The sequence below is a fragment of the Lepisma saccharinum genome, chromosome 2 (genome assembly GCF_977018435.1).
Source record: "Lepisma saccharinum chromosome 2, izLepSacc3.1, whole genome shotgun sequence".
Lineage (NCBI taxonomy): Eukaryota > Metazoa > Arthropoda > Insecta > Zygentoma > Lepismatidae > Lepisma > Lepisma saccharinum.
This window is the reverse complement of record NC_139230.1, coordinates 35,801,765-35,821,315: the sequence shown is the minus strand read 5'-3', so window position 1 is coordinate 35,821,315 and position 19,551 is coordinate 35,801,765. Positions and strand designations below refer to the sequence as shown.

At 39.8% G+C, this 19,551-nt stretch overlaps 1 protein-coding gene across 9 annotated transcripts in view; it reads right to left on the bottom strand.

Moving 5' to 3' along the window:
- Positions 1 to 19,551, bottom strand: part of LOC145983995 (recombining binding protein suppressor of hairless-like) — a 266,841-nt gene that overhangs the window by 76,358 nt on the left and 170,932 nt on the right. The window contains exon 1 of one of the 9 annotated variants that reach the window (XM_083117262.1): positions 3,642 to 3,833. The exons of 7 other annotated variants lie outside the window; for them this stretch is intronic. In XM_083117262.1, coding sequence (XP_082973388.1) covers positions 3,642 to 3,686 — 45 coding nt within the window. In that variant the 5' untranslated portion in view covers positions 3,687 to 3,833. Of the gene's footprint in view, positions 1 to 3,641; positions 3,834 to 19,551 lie in introns of those variants that run through there. One more of the 9 variants, XM_083117261.1, reaches the window with a different exon arrangement.

Here is a 19,551-nt window from a genome sequence, read left to right as displayed (position 1 = left end):
ATGCATGTTCTTACATATGTTTGTCTCTCTAAATTTTCCCAATATACAGGGCATTCTCTTGGCAGAAAGCGTTTCTTCTCATTCCGTTTCGCTATTCCGTTATACGGTCGTAAACACCGGGTTGGGTGACTTTTCGGACACTCTGTATAACATAGCACGTAATTATGTCAGACTGCTACTTAAAAACATAGGAACTACATCGAATTGTTGACTCATAAACTCGGCTCGATAGATTCGAGTCTCAAGCAGGGCATAGTAGTCTCATAGTTGAGTTTATTCCTTGATCTGTTTCATCTAATCATCATTCATCCACATCGTCGAGATTAACCTAAAGAGGTAGAATAGTACCACTGAAGAACCAAAGAAAAAACGAAGCAAGCAGGAAATGTGCATTGCGACGGGTGTAACGTTCTAAAGGGGTAAGTGAGTTGAATAATGTAATCGGTTCAATCCCCAATTGGATTGTCTGGGGCTTTTCGCAATTTTCCTAAATAATAATAATAAAAGTACCAAGTTAATAATTTTACTGCAGGTCACGAAAATCTAGCTCCAATTAATTTTGCCAGTTTCAATCATTTGTAGAAAACTAGCTAGACAAGCAATTACCAATGACATTGGAGGGAATAGAATACAGGAAATAAGCTTATAAATACAAAACTTATACTAGTTTGTAGCTTATCAGTGGTGGTTGATTCACGTTGGATTGCTTGGACTTTTAACCACTGTACTTGGTTTACATGAAAATTTCTGCTCGTTAAATCGTGAGAGTGTTAAGTGGTAGACTTTCGAACTCGCCACAGAAGTTCTCTGGTTCGAATCCTGGTATGGGTGTTCTTTGTTAAGGTTCCTCCATGAATTTCATCTAATTATCCTCCTCGTAACGATTAGCCAAAAGTGGAAGAAAAACAATGTAAAGTAACAAAAATACATAGACATATATACACGGTGTCCCCCAAAGGTTGAGAAGACATTGTATTACTAGAGACACGAAATGTCCTGGGCGTGTCATTTTCCAAGTTACGGTCGTTGCAAAGCAGTATGGAAAAAAAATGTAGCGCACTAAGAAGCCAAGAGTCTTTCGGCTCGAATTCCGACTACACCCCCCCCCACACACACACACACCTCTATTTCATTAATACATCATCCATCTTCATCGTGGCAATTAGCCTAGGGAGGTAGAAATGCGACAAAAATAAGCAAAAAAACAAATAAAAATGTTATTGATGTCATCCAAAGGTGTAAAAGTATGATGATAGAGGAATTACTCCTGAAATGTGTTGAAATTTAGGCAAAATTCACGGAAAACTCTTTGTTTACTGAAAGCATTGGCCATCAATTGTCATGCTTTGTACAAGTAATAAAATCGAAACGGAGATAGAGTGAAACGATAAAACACTGAAATATTAACCACTTTCTAGATAGTCATGAAACATTAGCGTCTCTTTAGGGGGGGGGGCTAGAGTAAGGGTTCAAAATTATTATTATTATTTGCTTACTAAAGTGTCTCGAGTGATATGATGTGTTCATGTCGATTAAGGGAATAGGTGATCGTGGCAATGTCTGCTCTAGCATTTGAACCCAGGACCTCATGTTTCAAACTACAATAAATGAGATGTCAATTTACCTTTTGTATTGCTGTACCCTAATTTTTATCGCTTTATTGCCTTTGTTTGTGCAAAGTTGATCTGTTTTACCTGAAATTTCTCTCAAATCATCAAATCTAAATGTTGAAAAAGCATATTTCACTCACAACCGGGCAAATAATTTGTGTAGAAATTCAGGCAGGATAAGCTCAATCTGAGGTTTGCAGATTCAGTTGTTCCAATGAGGAAAACTAGCAGTAACAAATTCATTTTTGCTAGTTTCTGTTATTATCCAACTCGTAACTAACAACTTGCAAAATATCACCAAATGTCACCAGCACAGTGCAATTTTTACAGGACAAATTATGACGAAAAGATGTACAGTAAGTTATTGGTGAGAAAACACCAGTAGTAATTGAAATATGCTAACAATACAGATACATTTATTACTCAAGATGACGTCATATACAACTGCTTCAAGATTTCATTTATGTGAATTGGTAATATAATTATGTCAAACTACTCTATATGAGAGTTTACGAGTTTTCTTCACTTTCAAACGGAAATTAAAAGATTTTGAACCTTGACTTACCGTCAATTCATCTTAATGCGATCATTGTACAATAACACTTCATTCGGATTATGCTTTTGTATAAGTGTGTATTTATGTCCCTTTAGTCAGTCATTCTTAACTAAAATTGCTACCAAACATTTTTAGTTCTATCATTTACGACTCCAGCAACACTACTTATGTGCCATTAAAAGATAAACTCTGGTTAATGATTAACATTTTATAACCTTTGACATATTGCTATAATAAATATAATATGCATATCTTGAGATATTCCATTACTGAGGCCACTTTATATTATTATACAAAATCTAACTCCGTTGTCAGGCAGGCCACAAAAATGGTTGACTCTGTTAACTTTAGTATCGCAATTCATTTCTTCTGTTTAAATTTTATGATCTCTAGGGGTCAGTAGCATGTCACCACTATGAACAGAAATAGGTTTTCGCTTTTAAATTTGATTAAGGAAACTTATCCCTCCAAGCATGGAAGTTTCATGACATCATAGAAATGTTCTGTCAAGCTAACCTGAACACCGATTTAAAAAAAAAATTACCTGCATAATAATATTTCTTGCACTGGTTAACACTTCTTCGCTAAACTCCAGATGCAAAAACTGTAAAATCAAGGATCCGTTTCCACACATTCCTGGTGCACCGTTACAAGGACTCAGGCAACATTCCTTGACGATGCTATCGGAAGGAAGACGTCAGACTCTAGGTGACGCGAGACATTTAGAACAAAGTCCCAAATACTGGAAACGACCCCGGTACATTTACGTTTCCCGTCGCCTCGCCTGGAATCCCCAGTGGAAGACGGATCCCAGTCAACAAACATGGCAACAATGCTTTCCGGCCATCAGCTGGTCTAGTAAACGTGCTTGGACGGGTAGAGGAGGTTGTTTCCCGCGGTGACACTCGCATAATTATACTGTTACCTTTCTATAAATGCTAAGGAATAATGTGCGTATGCTCAGTGGTGTACCCAAGAACTTTAGTGGGGTAACGCCCCATTTTGGCTCAGTTCCTTCGCCGCCAGAAAGTAACGTACACAAGAAAATACGAGAAAACATGATATTGAATATTAAAAAATCATAACCTTTCCTAAGGTCGTAACACTTCCCACTTTCGAAACTACTTGTCACCTCATTGTCTACCCTTTACCAGCACAACAGTACTGTCAAGCCGTACGATCATACAAGTTTGCTGACTCGCTAGGATATAAGTTTACAATGTTCTTGACCTTTATGGTTCATTTTCAAAAGGTATACTCGCATACATTACATTACTGTGCATGCCTTTACTTTAATAACATACCATGCGACGAAATGTCACAACGCGTTGCTCTGTGCTGCTTCAAAAAACCAAGCAGAGATTCTGCGCATGCTCATTCAGACCACGTGCACTCGCGATCCTTGTAAACATCGGAAAAAAAAGGCTGTCACGGAGTAAACGATAAAAACAATGCACGACGCATTCATTACGTACCCAACTGTGGGATCCTCTACCAGTTTCTTCCATTACGACTGGCATCCTCGGAAATCACTCCGCGTCTCCAATACTGCAAAGCCAAACACACCAAAGAGTCATAACACCATTACGTTCCGGCACAACTTATCAGCACCGGAGCACGCGAGGGCAATGAACACACTTCAAACGGCCCACATGATCCAGCTCTCCTCGTAGGCACGCCGCCTTGTATACTGGACTGCAATGGGAACTTCTGGTCCTCGGGGTGGGCCACCCCACCCCCTCCGCCTGACGTCAGTCGGTTCCCACAGTCCCCTCCCCCTCGGGAGTTTCCGCCCCTCTTGCGCTAGCTCAGCGACAATAGCTACCAACCCATTCACTACGACAGAAAAGAGGGGATCCCTGAATACCAACACAGAGAACCTCCTTACTTCTGCGTGAGGCTGCCGATATTTAAAGACTGCGTGCATCCTCCGAAGTTCAGAAATGCCGGAGAATCCATCGAAAATATCCCTTGTAAAATGTCACGGAAGATTTCCGAATAGTTTCTCACAGTCCCCAGGAGCGGAAGAACAATCACCACCGTCGGGCACCCACGGCTAACTTTTCAAGGCCGTCGTCGCAGGAATTGCAAAAGTGAAAATCGCCAGAGGAAGTCGGAGGCTTGCATGTTTATTTTATACACACACAAAAAAAGAAAAACACACGCACATGAATATTTTAGCACATTTATCACATACAACAGTATGCGTAATATATGGATGCGAGTCTTGATAATGATGTTTTGTATAATCGTATTAATCAGTCGGAATTGGACATGCAATTTCATATGAGATAAGAACCACAGAAATTTGCGTTCTCTTGGGAATCGAACCACTGGTCAACTTCGTATCTTCAATGTCATCATACTATTATCGTGCACACGTATCATTCATATTATACATCGCCTTGTAATCATGAGGTCATCGCCGGTGGAGGCACATTGGACAGTGGTTTGGATCCCACTTGAAACTATAATCCAGTACCAATTAGCCTATCTGTTCATAAAGTGGACTTAAAACAAACTTTGACTTTTATTAGAAAAAATTGAGAAACAAATTCATATATTAAAATAGGAATGAAATTATATGGCCATATGTTGCTGTACCGTGATAAAAAGCACACGTAGGCCATTTTCGTACAGAAAAAAGTCAATCACATGTTTCGATGTTTACTCATCCCATCACATAAAAATATTGTGCACAATTATGATTAAGCTCGATGTCATCTGGGCATTATTATTGCTATTTGAATTATTTGTTATTAGTTCTAACATTATTTAATCTACCAACGATTGTTATATATCCTATTTGAAATTGTGAAGTACTTAAGAAATGACAAATTATTAAATCTTCTACATTAAAAAAAAAAGGTTTGCCTTCTTTTGAGTGTGTTCATCAGCAGTTTGGTATGTGGATTCTCTGCTGGACTTGTGGTGGAATTCACGTTGTGCAAACTTGACTTGGAAAAGTTTTTGTTTCACCAACAATGAGACAGATTATATGAAACAAATAATCGAAAAAATGCCACTTGAATTGCATACCTTACAAGCATGCTGATTTGGGGAGTTTTTCTGCCTCTCTCAAAATTCCTCAAGGAGGGCGTTATACCATTTTGCTCCTCCTCAATATCCACTTTCAGATAAAAAAAAAAATAACTACGTATATTAAATGGTAAAGAGGGATATATAATAATAGCGTTGGTAAGATTCCCCCTCCTCTAAAGAATATATTCCTCGATTGTTACTAAAACAGAATACCGCAGGAGCCAAAATATTTCATTACAAGATACGACTCAACAAAGCGGACATTCTATCAGAGAATTTAGTTTAAAGCACATTTACTTTTTGTACTTCTTTTGTAGTTAGTAAAAATATTTCTAAATTCTCAGTAATGTTTTCATTAAATTCTCTTTGTCTCTCTGTCATTCTGTTTGTTAACGTTCCTTTTCTGCTACTTTTGGCCAATCGCGACTATGAGGATGAGTAATAATATTGTGAAAATTATGAAAGACACTCGCAAAGAACACCCATACATAGGCCGTAATTCGAAGCGCTGTGCTAACTACTACTCCACTGAGGCCGGTCAGGGTGGTATTAAGAAGCGCGTACAAGGAAAACAAGCATTCAACTTGGATTGATTGATTGATTTTGTGTTTTAAGTCCTCTTTATGCACAATAAGGATAATCGGGACTGGACCTATTAGTGGAATCCGAACCACTATGTGCCTACACCGGATATTGAACCCGGTAGCATTCAACTTAAAACATGGTATCTACATTAGGGACATAGAACTATATTTTTGTGGGCAATGTTTACGTGAACTGAAGTGACCAGCACCGAAACTTTCTGACCTACACTCGCCGAGATAAACAAAAAGTAGGAACCACCCACGCATCCTTCTGCAAGCTACCGGATGCTGGCCGCCCCTCCGGCTATTCACTCAGTATTAACCGTAATAGCAATCACCTGATTGTTTGCAGTCACCTTTGGGCTCTGGGCTTTGTGGGGGAACCGCATAAGGGTGCGGGGGGTGGGGAAGGTCGCCCCGGGTCCCGGTTCCCACAGGAGAGAAGCAGAATCCTTGACGCTCGGCGCGACCGTGAGAAACCAGGAGACAGCCACCACAGGAAGGAAGTGGAAGGGGTGGGGGAAAAAAGAGAAAAAGACGAGGGCAGTCAGCTGGAGTGCGCAAGGCAAAACAGATAAACCATCTCGACCACAAAATTTCAGTTTCTCCTTATGGGCGTGAATAAATCACTCGATCCGAAGACCTCTTGGATATAATTTACGTAAGTATTTTAATCACGCACTCGACCGAAGGAATCCTGCATTCAATTGATACCACTCAACAACCGAAAGTGTCAGTAGCAACCGAAATTCCCGAATAATCATCAACAGAGAGCGACTTCATATTCACTAAACATCCTCAAGAATAGCCAAAGACAGGAGAAGTACGGGGCACTTAAAATGCAGGGAAATGACGGTAAACTAGTATTAAAAAGTCAATACGAAATAAAATAGCGAACTGAATAAGTTTGCAAAAATGATTAATTAGATCCTTGCTTTCTGGGCACTAAAAACTGCGCAAATGGAGAGGCAAAAATGCAATAACATTTGGAAAAGTGTTAATAGGCACTGACTGAAAACAAAAAGGCACATAATAAGCAATACCTTTTAATAGTGTGAGTGAAAATCCTAACGTTTAAAATCGCGTATAAAATTTAATACTGGGTTTCCCTGATGGGGTAGTCGTAAGGCTGTCGCTTGTAATCGATGGGTCCCGGGATAGATACCCGGTGGAGGCACATCGTGTTCGACTAGCCTATCCGCGCATAACGTGGACTTAAAAACAAATTCTCGAAACAACTAAAAACAAAGCAATCAATAAGTCCCGTGTTCGATCTTCGGTAGAAGAACGTTCATTGTGTTCGGATCTCACTTTAAAACCTGTAGGCCCAGTCCCGATTAGCCTCTGAAAATAGCGTGAAACTAAAAAGAACTTCACAATTTAATACTAAAATATTATTAAGGACTGTTACTTTGTAATACCTGTTGATGATCGTGCAATTTTTTGTGTTAACAGTCCATTATATATGACATCAAGGTCATGATGGCCATTTACTCTTTCATTTTAAATTCTATCCGTCGAGAAGAGGAGGGGGGACCTTGCAGTAGTCGAACCCCCGTTTTGGGAAAACCTAATTCGGAAAGCACAAAACACACTTTCTTGACTTCATATATAATTTTTCCTTTTTTCTAAAAGAAAAAGAAAACACATTTTAATTACAAGTACGAAGTAGGTAATTTCTATGTCTAATATATTTGATTTGGTTTATTTTATTTCGCTTTTCTGTCACTTTTGGCTAATCGCAAAGATCACGCGGCGTAGCGCGCTGCGCTAACCCCTCTGCCACGGAGGTCGCTTTAGGTTTAATAAAATTTATACATACTCATTGTAGTGTTCTGAAACATACTTCTGCGGGGAAGCCTACGAATCTTTTCACGGGAACAAAATTTGCATTGAGGCCAAAATCGGTGCTGTAGTGATAACAATAAAGTGTGGGTGCATGAATAATCACAACAAATATAAGTAAGTGGAGAGGTTTTCTCGGGCAATATAAGCAAGTAATATGGACGCCACACTAACAAAGGATTGGAGCCTTGCCTCATGTATCACTACAAATGGCGAGTCTACAGGGGGTTTTCTCAATTTGGTACAAGGTGCATAAATCTTAATCTTAAACCTCAGCTAGAATATCTTCAGGGTAGGGTTCTTTGTAGACAACGAAACCAGACAGGATGCCTTCCAATGGAGACGTTTAAGCGAATATATTATATAAACAAGGATACATGGAAATAGAATTTCCTACGTGAGCTTCCTTCTTAATGGACAGATTTGGATCTGGACTTCCTTCTGGATTTCCTACGTGAGCTTCCTTCTTAATGGACAGATTTGGATCTGGACTTCCTTCTTAATGGACAGATCTGGACTTCCTTCTGGATTTCCTTCTATTTCAGCTTTTTGACGATTTATGAATTCATATATCCTTTTTCCAGCTTTTTCCCTTAAGCTTTGGGAAATATACTAATCTCCTCCCTTGCGGCTGCGATTGGAACGCGCCAACACTAACTGGGTACAACAGAGTGTATATACAGGGTGTATAAAAACATGTGTCAGAAACTTTAGGGATTTATTCTTGACATCAAAACATAACAAAAAGTTCATATGAACATGGTTCCAAAAATCCTTCGTTAGGGAGGTATGAAAGGAAATAATATTCATGGCACAAAAATGAGACATTTACCAAACACATTGCCATTTACAAAAATTGCTCGAAGTGACCACCTCCTGCTTCCATGCGTCCGTCCCCTGAGCCTACGTTCCATACTTTGCCGTACGTTGTGGAAAACTCCTGGTGTGTTTCGTATTTGGTCAAATCCATGTTGGATACGCTCCCTCAGAACATCAACATTGGGTACGGGAGTTGAATACACCAAGGATATTAAATGTCCCCAAAGGAAAAAAAAATCCATTGGGTTTAAATCTGGCGATCGGGCAGGCAATGCAATGGATCCCCCGCGACCAATCCATCTGTTCAGAAACTGGTTATCGAGAAACTGGCGAACTATCCGTGAAAAATGCGGTGGAGCACCATCGTGCATAAACCACATTCATTGGATGACGTCTAGAGGTACATCATCAAGTAAATGCAGAAACTCATGTCTGATAAACTGTAAATACGTTTGTCCAGTCAGACAAAACCTCTGTTGATGTTGGTCTTGTCGCACTGCATGCGGGTTTTCATAAGCCCAGATGTGATTGTTATGATAATTGAAGATCCCATCACGTGAAAATCCAGCCTCATCAGTGAATAAGGTACATGCTAAGAACTGCAGAAACACAGTACACTGCCCTAACATGCGTTGACAGAAATTTATTCGTGGCTGAAAGTCTGCCTCATTTAATCCTTGCACCCGTTGAAGGTGATACGGGTACAGAAGATTTTCATGCAGAATGTTCCAGATCGTCATGTGATTAACACCTTCCCTTCTCGCAATTCTCCTTGTACTGGTTGATGGAGTTTCATCCACAATCCGAAGAACCCGTTCTTCAAGCTCAGGCGTTCGTACATCGCATGGTCTCCCACCATCTGCAACGATCTTCTCAAATGTGCCTGTCTCTCGCAAGCGTTGGTGTAGTCGTACAAACGTCTGTACACAAGGTAACTGCCTCCCAGGGTAACGTTCAGCATAACGTTGACATGCTGCGTCCGCATTCCCATCTGCTAGACCGTACATGTAGTGCATATCCGTCATTTCAGACACTGAATACATCGTTGTGATGTGTTGTGAAGGGAGTTACTGTAAAACAAAACAAACGACAATGAGAAAAAAACAAAAAAACAAATTCCATGCCCAACTGTACACAAGAAAGTGAGTACAAATGCACATTTGAGGTACATTACACAACCAGGAGTCACTACAGGGAATTCCTTTCATACCTCCCTAACGAAGGATTTGCGAACCAATGTTCATATGAACTTTTTGTTATGTTTTGATGTCACGAATAAATCCCTAAAGTTTCTGACACATGTTTATATACACCCTGTATATATTGGGTTGGTGCGAATGAAATGTCCGGCCCAAGTGCGTCATTGCCAAAGACCAAAAAAAATCAAAACTACAATACCTGGTTAATCAAAATAGTCGCCGTCTGCAGCCACACACTTTTGTCATCGCTCAGCCAACAATTGGATTCCATGGCGAAAGAAGTCTGGAGTCTGCGACGCAAAGATCTCCTCAACGGCATGTTGCACCGCCCGATCATCAGCGAAGGTCTTCCTTGTCAGGAAATGATCGAGATGCCGGAATTGATGGTAGTCAATGGAAGAGAGGTCGGGAGAATATGCTGGATGAGGAAGGGTTTCATATTGCAACTCATGGAGAGCCTGCACCGTCCTTTGTGCGACATGTGGGCGAGCATTGTCGTGCAACACCAGGACACCATGTCTGTGGACCATTGCTGGATGCTTGTGGAGAAGTCTGTAATGCATTTCACGGAATTTCAGCACTGTAACAATTTGCATTGATGGTTTCACCTCGCCTGAGAGAGACATGGTGGATCACACCCACCATAGACCACCATACCAGCAACAACACCTTCCGTGGGTGGAGAGGTGGTTTCGGAAACCGCCCTGGACGTTGATCACGATCCAACCATTGTCCTGATCGTTTATGATTGTCATAGCAGATCCATTTTTCATCTGAAGTGACAATCCGATGCAGGAAACCATCCCAGTTATTCCTTACACTCAGAGAACTGCACACCTCCAGACGGCGAGTCTTGTACCCATGAGTCCAACTTTTTCACTTTACCGATCTCACGGAGCCGCCAAACGACAGTGGTATGGTGTATGCCTAACTCGTCTGCAATGGCACGAACACTTTTCCGAGGGTCCGGTTCCACGGGGTTCCTGAGGAGCTCATCCGAACATGATATTGGTTGATGGCCACGGGGTTCATTTTGCAATGCTGTGTGACCGAAACGAAATTTGACAAACCAGCGGCGAATGGTGAGTTCATTTACCATTCCTGGCCCAAATGCACTGTTAGTGTTTTTGGCGGCTTGCTGAGCAGAATGTCCCAGTTTGAATTCGTAAAGACAAATCACTTGCAATTGTGTGTTCTCCATGGTGCACTTTCAGATGACCCTGTTCAGCAACACACTGCCTCATGACTGTCTGGGTGCTCCAGCCTGTTTGCTGGACGTGTGCAGAGTTTATGACGTTAGACCTGTGACCCCAGTCAATCCCTGTGTTGTGTTGTTGAGGTGAGTTTCCCACCAGACGAAGCGGACATTTCATTCGCACCAACCCAATACTTGGTGGCAAACGACTAACACGCGCATCCAAGTAGGTGCAACGGCTGAAACGCGCAACCAAAAGTGCTGTGGGGCGTCGACTGGAACGTGCCGCCACTGATGTAACCAAAATTTCCGCTTGGAAATGGTAAATCAGTCAGACAGATGCAAGATCTGTTCAAAGACACAAACTTGTATCAGTGATTTGACTTCTTTCATTTTCATATTAATTTACATATGATCACTGATTTGATTTATCGAATATATATATTAATTTATTTCTTTATATTTATTCTTTATCTTCTTATAGTAGATTTTATTGTTTTTCATCTTTCCCATTCGTTTTATTCTTATTTATATAGTAATTCGCATATATTATGTTAATTCTTAATCTTGCACGCCTGGTGCTGCCATCTCTATTCCGCTTTTGCAGACTATTTGCATTACTTGGTCCTATTGGGTACGTAACAAGGATCTATAATTATAATGCTTCCTTATATGCTCCGAAACAGTTGGATGACACGTACGAAGGTTGATCAGCATGCTCTGCCCCTGACACACTTCCAGTTCTTGGAGATAATTTACTATTTCGTGTGCTGCATAGTCTATGGTAGTCAGGAATAGCTACAAAGTTTCTTTGGTCTCATGGATATTGTTTTTGCTTTACACGTGAGTAAAATGTGAGAGGTGTAAGAATTCCAAAGAAGATGGAGAAAACGGTTATTCGTGCAGTCATCAACTATTTGCTGAAAAAACTGTCACCAACTGACATTTATAATGATATATGGAAGACTGTAGTTGAGTATGTCCTGGTTAAAAAAAACTTAAAAATACCTGCGTGGGAAGAGTTTCAGCAGTGATTCTGAAGTGATGGATGCTGTGAACGTATGGTTTCAGGAGCAGTCGGAAGACCTTTTCGAGCCGGAATTGAAGCCCTAGAGCACCGATTGGAAAAGTGAAATCAAGTTGCAGGGGACTTTGTTGAAAAATAAGAGTAGTTAAATGGCCCTCTGGCAAAGCCTTCTAGGTCAGGGGCAGAACATGCTGATCAACCCTCGTAGCTCACCATTCAACAAGGGCATTAAGATAAAATACTAAAATAATATCAAATACATTAAATCACAATATGTATTTTAATTTTATTTGCAGCTAATTATTATCTCCGTGCTTTATTTGTTAGCTTATTTGGTGTGAAGTTAACGTCAACTTAATTATCATTATTTGGTGCGGTGACGGAGTTTCGAACTCCTGGTTAAAAGATGATCACAACAGTACATACAATGAAAAGTTAGTGAGATACTGATTTGTTATTGTATTTTGTTTCTCTTATATTACGTCGCTTTCTATCTTCTCGGGTTAGTCACGATGATGAGGATGAATGACGATAGCTGTACCAGCTTCCCGCCACTCCGAGTCACGTGGACGTTGTTGCCGATACACTCCGCCGTCTGCTTCAGAAGCACTTTCCACATTGCAAGAATCCATCGCCCCGTGCTTATTCTATTTGATTTTGCGCATTCACCACCTTCTCCTTTGTATACATGCCAAAAATCTCCTATAAGCACAAAAACAAAAAAAAAAAAAAACTTGTCGCACAAGTCCCCTATTTTGAGTCACACTACGCTAGCAAGGGGAGAAAGCCATAACATGAACAGGCCATTGCCCCTATTAACAGGGCTGCGGCAAACTTTGGCAACGTCGGTGGCCGATTTCACGAAGTGGTTGGTTTTCGCTGACACAGCCCCTTACAGCCGTCTGCTCTTTTGGTGGGAAGCGGTACATAGGTGAACTAGTGTAAGAACAAACACAAAGTAACACTCATGTAATGGGCAAAACTCTAACCCAAAACCTTTGGAGTTGAGATTGTAAGTGGAACACACTCAGCCATCGAGCTTTAATTGTTTTAAACATGCTTTTAGTACTTCAGTTAAGATGCAAAAGTGTTGACTAATATTTGTGGAGCAAGCACAAATCAAAGAAAAAAAATGGGAATTCTACAAGGTCAGCTCAAGTTATTACATCACACCAATATGACGGCTTGTAATTTTCTCACGATTCTAATGAATGTTGTGTATTCATCATTGCACTTCGATATTTCAGGCATGCTATATCTTGGATTCAGTACACATCAACAAGCGTTGATCCAACTAAGCTGAACCTGAACTGACGTCTTAACTTTCTCCAGTTTTGCAAAGCCAGAGCGAATACTACACTCACCCATAACACGACTTGGCCACAGTCAGCAAGTCACGTAAATGTACCATAACAAAGTTCTCGTGAGAAATGGCAAGTATGTCTGAGCCAAATCTTTCCCTGCAGTGATAGTAGTGTTACCAGTATTATATATTATGTCGGAAAAGGATAGGTAATTAACTAATATCAACCATTTCGCTTGGTCGTTATTTAATATATTAAGCTTGAAGGTTCTTGAATTTTATCTATCAGATTTTAAGCAAACTTAAAGCGCAGATCTGTAGTTCACCAATACAGTTTAGAAACGCAAAAACAGAGACAACTTCTTACTGAAAATTGTTAATCATATTTGGAAAACCGGTTACTTCATGTAACGAATTTACACAACGAATCGAGTTTAGTTTTAAGTCCTCTTTTATGCAGTGATACGTTAATTGGTACCGGATCTACAGTTTAAAGTGGGATTCCCTCCACCGGGAATCGAACATGGGACCTGTTGATTACCAGGCAAATGTAACGAATTGAGGACCACCATCACGAAATATGCAACTATTAACACACACACACAGACATACAAATATACTCAGGTACACAATTTAATCTAGTATGTGTAATTCAAATGCAGATATATATGTGTGCATGCGTGTGTGGCACTTTCATGTACAGTATACTTCACGAAGCTTGAGGAGCTGTAAAAGAGAGAGATTACGCCACCTGAGGGTAGGAATTTTATATAGGCACTTCCGAAGGTACTACTTTCTTAAGTACTCTAGGAAAACGTCACTAAATATACAAAGCACATGAAGGTAAAGAGGAAAGGTTGCAGAAGAACTGGTCTTCACGAAAAGTGTTTAAAGCAGTGATTAGTGAAAATTTCAAGTTGAAGAACGAGCATTTTTATTATCCGTAAGAAACACATGGCAATTGAAACAAATATATTAACGATGTTTTAAAAAAGTTTTCTCTAGCTTAAAAATCGATTTATAAATTCGTTTACACATTGACCGTGAGAAGAAACCTACAACCTAAAACTCACTGTTCTATTTTTCCTACTGTTACACATTGCCCCAGCTATCTCTGGAGCAGGCGAACGAAAACAAGTCTCTCCGCAAGTACTGACGCGATACGACCCCACCAATGAACACAAGAGACGGAACTCGATTGCGTGGAGGGGGGAAAGCGACTGCAGTTACCAGCCTTCGCAGCAGAGCGTTCTGATTCGCTCTGCCCACTCGATTTCGACCACTTAACGCCCTCTGCCACCGAGTTAAATTATTAAAAATAACACAGGAAACATGAAATTTATTGCATTCAATAAACGTATAATGTAATTCTTGCAAGATGAAAAGTTTTTCAAGTCCACTTTACGCACAGGGTAATCTGGACAACCACTGTGCAACGTGCCTCCACTGAGGATTGACCTCAACACGACTTGATTACCAGGCGACAGCATTACCAATATTCCATAGGGAAGACTCTGTATGTCAAAGATGAGAAATATTAATGTCCAAGAGGATGAAGGCTCGTTTGCTGTAGAAACACGCGGTGTCAGTTAAGTTACTTTTTAAAAGAACAGAATAATAGTTACTTGGTTCAAAATGTAACTGAGTTTAACTGATACTTGAAAATAAACTAAGTTTCTTCTAAAAACTTTCCAACAAACAAATTACATACAATCAACGATCATTAATTTGAATTGTAATGTAATAAATATATGAAGATTTACATGTGTCTTATTTACGTTTCTGGTACGGAATATAAAATTTCATATTTTTACATTATTACAACAAATACAAACAATGATGGAACAAAACAATGCAGTCTTCGAGTGCAATCAGAGTGCGCGTCAAATCTCCTGCATATGGCGATAGCCAATAGCAGCGCACTGCAGCGGTGCCATGTCGAAATATCACACGGAAAAGAGACAGCACGGTTGAGCGAAACGCCTTGTCACGAAACTAGGCAACGCCGCACGTCTGTGATTCGCTGGTGCTGTTCAGCCGTTCAAGGCCATATGCAGGAGATTTGACGCGCACTCTAGAAATGAATTACAATAAAGAGTGGTTGTTCTAAATGTAGCATGTTCCTTGACTTAGGCGATTCCAGGAGAACCCTTTCACATTAACATCCAAAGAGAAGGCGCATAGTTGGAAACATAGTTGCCAAACTTAGCTCTTCCCCAACGTTACAAATTTTCAAGTTAACGATTTACGTGTTGTAAACTAACTCTTGATAATGTTATTTCTATCGCAAAAAAGTAACTCAGTTATAGCTACATAGTGTTAAAGGTAGCTAGTTACAGTTAGAATTACTAAAAAAAATAACAAGTTACTTCCAAACACTGCGCCGCGTTCACGAAATATAGAAAGTAATCTACATTAAACTAGCACCACTCATGTCTACCAATTATGTGAACGTTACAAAACTACCGAAGTACTGTACGGGGCATATTATTTTCAAGTCCGAATGACTAGTACCTTTGATCTTTCGTTCTTGAAAGAATTTTATCTTCTCCTTTCAGCCAGTCGGAAATCAGAAACAAAGGCACAAGTTTATGTTAAGCAGTGACCCGCATCGCTCTTAGAACCAGGGGTCAACCGGACGACTTGGTCATTACAAGGTAGGACAATAGAGCAACGTCACTTCCTCTCGTGATCAGTAATACGAAAGATCATTGTTCGTCTTAACAACACTAGGCACATTACTATATTCTCTCTCCTACGCATGCCAAAAATATTTGGCAAGATCGCTCATTGTGAAGATCTTCAAAGCAGCTTTTGAATTGCCCAAAGGCACTTTCTCATTCGATTCTATAATTCAAACTATATTCCCGGTTTATTAAATTACTCTCCTTGGTATAATTCAAAACAAAAGTGAAAACTGGCTCCATCTGCAAATCAAAGCAATGAGAGATATACTATAGCATTAGGTACTGGAAGAACTACAATACAGCAATAGGTGCGATATATTTATGGTAGTAAATTGGATACATTTTGTAGAACTCTATACGACTATAGAAAGCCAATGCAGAAAGGTGTGATATTACATGTAACAAAAATCCGATTAAGAACACACACACAATGTTCCAAATATATGCTTGCTACCTTCAGAATATCCAATCAAGCTACACAGCGTGTAACAAATACTGACTGAAACCTGTCCATAGAGGGCCGGAATTTTATTCTGCGTTACAGCCTGGGGAAGTACTCTCGAACAGTGGGAAAAAAATAAGTGGAAAGAAAAAGACAGCAGTGCTAGACATGTTAATTTCATCAATTCATCTTCCATTCTCTTCGTCGCGATTAATCTGCAGAAGTAGAAAACTGGAGCAAATAACAAAAAAAAGCAGCAATGCTAAAATATACATCTCAGAATGTTAGTGACAATGGTTGTATACCAGCATACAATGTTAACTGGACATTATCCTTTGTCTACTGTTTTTAATGATTTTTACTTATTCTAACCCTACGTCTGGAGAGAGCATATATTCTCCCATCTTCTATTTCTATATTTATCATTTGCCGTAGCTTTTATTCCAATTCGGGATAATCGCGACGATGATGATGAGTGGTGATTAGATGAAATTGAAACCCAAAGGAACCCATGCAAAGGCCGGGACTAGAACTCGGTAGCGAGATCGAAAGTCGACCACTCTATCGTGTTCAGGCGAACAAATTTATTTTTCGCTGGTGGTGGGAATAGAATCGTAGGTTCGATTCCCAAACCCAGCAAAAAGAAATTTGTTTACCTGAAGACCAGAGAAGAAAGAGAAGCTCTCTCTTGGCATAGCGTTATAATAAGTAAAAGTATATAAAAGAGCACTAGGCAATGGATAGGCCTAATCTTCAATAGTTAGCCTAAGTGTAACAGTAATAAAAAATACAGTTACGAATTAAACGGCTATATAGGAAGGGAACTGTGAGGCCAAAAAACATCTCAGATAAAATTTCCTGACAGCATACAATTCTTCAAGCCAGTCCAAAGTTACAAAACTGTTTCGAGCGTGGACGTTTCATAGTGTTTCTTCCTTCAATATTTCATCTTTTTGCATTAAAACACCCGTGCATTACCCAAGGTTCGAATCTGAAACCTCTGCCTTCTAGGCGCGTTACGCTACGTGCACCACCCAGTCACGGAAGCGGACACAAGTAATTTGAACCACAAATTAACAACTACTAAATTCCTTAATTGCCACCCATTGCTTCTGCGCGAAACATTTCGTGATGTTAACCAAGCATAGTGAGAACGCATGTTAACAGCTAGTGACACGCATTGGTTAACATGGCGTAACAATTTCATTTAGCTTAATCAAATGGTTTTCCACCCTCTGCCGTCTGCATTGTTTTCGGTCTACTGGGACGCATTCAACAAGACGTTAGGCTCCAGCGGACTGGAGAGAGAGCGCAGTCTTCATTTTCCTTACTGGTGTTAAGCCTAATTTAATCTAATCCATGGACGGCGCCAGAAAATTTTGACCGGGTGGGCAGGATCCGTATATTGAGATATTAGGGTGGGCAGATATAAAGTGTGTACCACGTTTATCTGTGTATGTACATATGAGTTTCACAAACATGCATTCTCTCTCCCCTTTCTCCCCCGATTTCGGTTGTATTTCTTTCCTCGTTTCTATTTGCTGGTGTAAGTTTTCTTATTTATCCTTTACATACCTTTTTCCTCTGTTTGTGTCCTCCCCTCTCTCACACACACCACACACACATGCGTGCGCGCGTAATACTCTCGTCAGTTATTCTAATCAAATTTCTCGTCTGTATTCTCTCTATCCGCTCAACTCTAGAGAAAGGTGGCGAAGGGACTCGATGCCATCACCTATTGAAAAATACGCTTGACATGTCCTGACCATCAAAGGTCTGTTGCTGCTCAGGGTTTTCCCCCTCTATCACTTCTTCTGTCTTTCCTCTTGCAGTCTTGATATAATCTCTGTATTTCTCTCTCATTTAAGTCCCTCTTTCTGTCATTGTATCTGCTTGTCCATGATTTCTACTGCTCACTGTGTACTTCGCTTTGTATAGTGGATATATTGTCTTGTCCCTTTAAGTTAAGAAGGAATTTTTCACATACTACTTTATTAGGCGAACGTAGCAAATACAGTAGGGCTGTACTGTTTAATTGATACGAAAATTATGAAACGTATGGAAGGAATTCTTTACCAATGAAAGAGGCAGCGAAAGTTATTTGGTTACAAGAAGTATTTATATTTGTGAAACCAGCGCCGCCCCTAGGAGAGGGGCATGGCTTCGGGCTACATATATATATATATATATATATATATATATATATATATATATATATATATATATAATTTTTTTTATTTTTCCATAATTCAATTGAATGATCGTGAATATGCAGTTTTAATTTTTTTGAGTTTTTAACTGGAAAGAGTGCTGCTTCCTGGATGAGGGTTAATGAATGATCCTTTCAGTGGCGGCGATGAGGGGGTGGGGGGCAACTGCCCCCTCAACCTTTTGCCACTTTTGCCCCCACACTATGCTAACCTTATCTACCAAGGAATAGTAAACTGTCCTTGCCCCTCCCCCCAATTTTGGAACCCAATCGCCGCCACTGATCCTTTTACTTGGTCATGGGGCATTTTCAAATTGATAAATGCATATGAATTTTTGCATTTAATTAAAATGTTATTAGCAAATTTTTAAAACATACACGGAACGCGCATTTTTTGCATTCTGCACTAAACTTTCCGCGCATAAAAACTAGAATTTTTACACAAGATATCGCTGAAAAATGGTAAAAATAAAGGAATTTGCGCAAAATGAATATCGAAAAATTGACACCATCTCAGAAGCGATCACACTGAAGTAAATCTTCATCTGGCCAATGGAGGAAAAAGATATGCTCGATAGGATTCATTAGAAATACTCATAGCGCTTTGGATAACAAATAATTTTACATACTATATTGTGAAAAGTAATTTAGACCAAGAAATTAATAAAATTTGATGATGGTAGCTGCGTAGTAATTCTTCTCTTGTTCATAGGACTTTAAGCCTCTTGGGAGAAGTTTCATTTACTGGCAATTATCGATTTACGGGGCAAGGCACTTTCTCCCCCCCCCAAATTCCTCAAGAAGTATATACAATTATACAAAAAAAAATATTGTCAATTTTGCCACCCCCCGCAATGTTTATATGAAGTTGGCACCCTTATCACATTATCGAAATAGGACATCCATTACCCAAACGCTAGGATAGGGGAAGGCTTGTCATGAATTGAAGTTCCTTTTCATGCCATATGGAAGTAACTCGAATAAGCTGTTTTTATTTACGACTATGGTTGTTTTAAGAAATTTGTTTTATCCT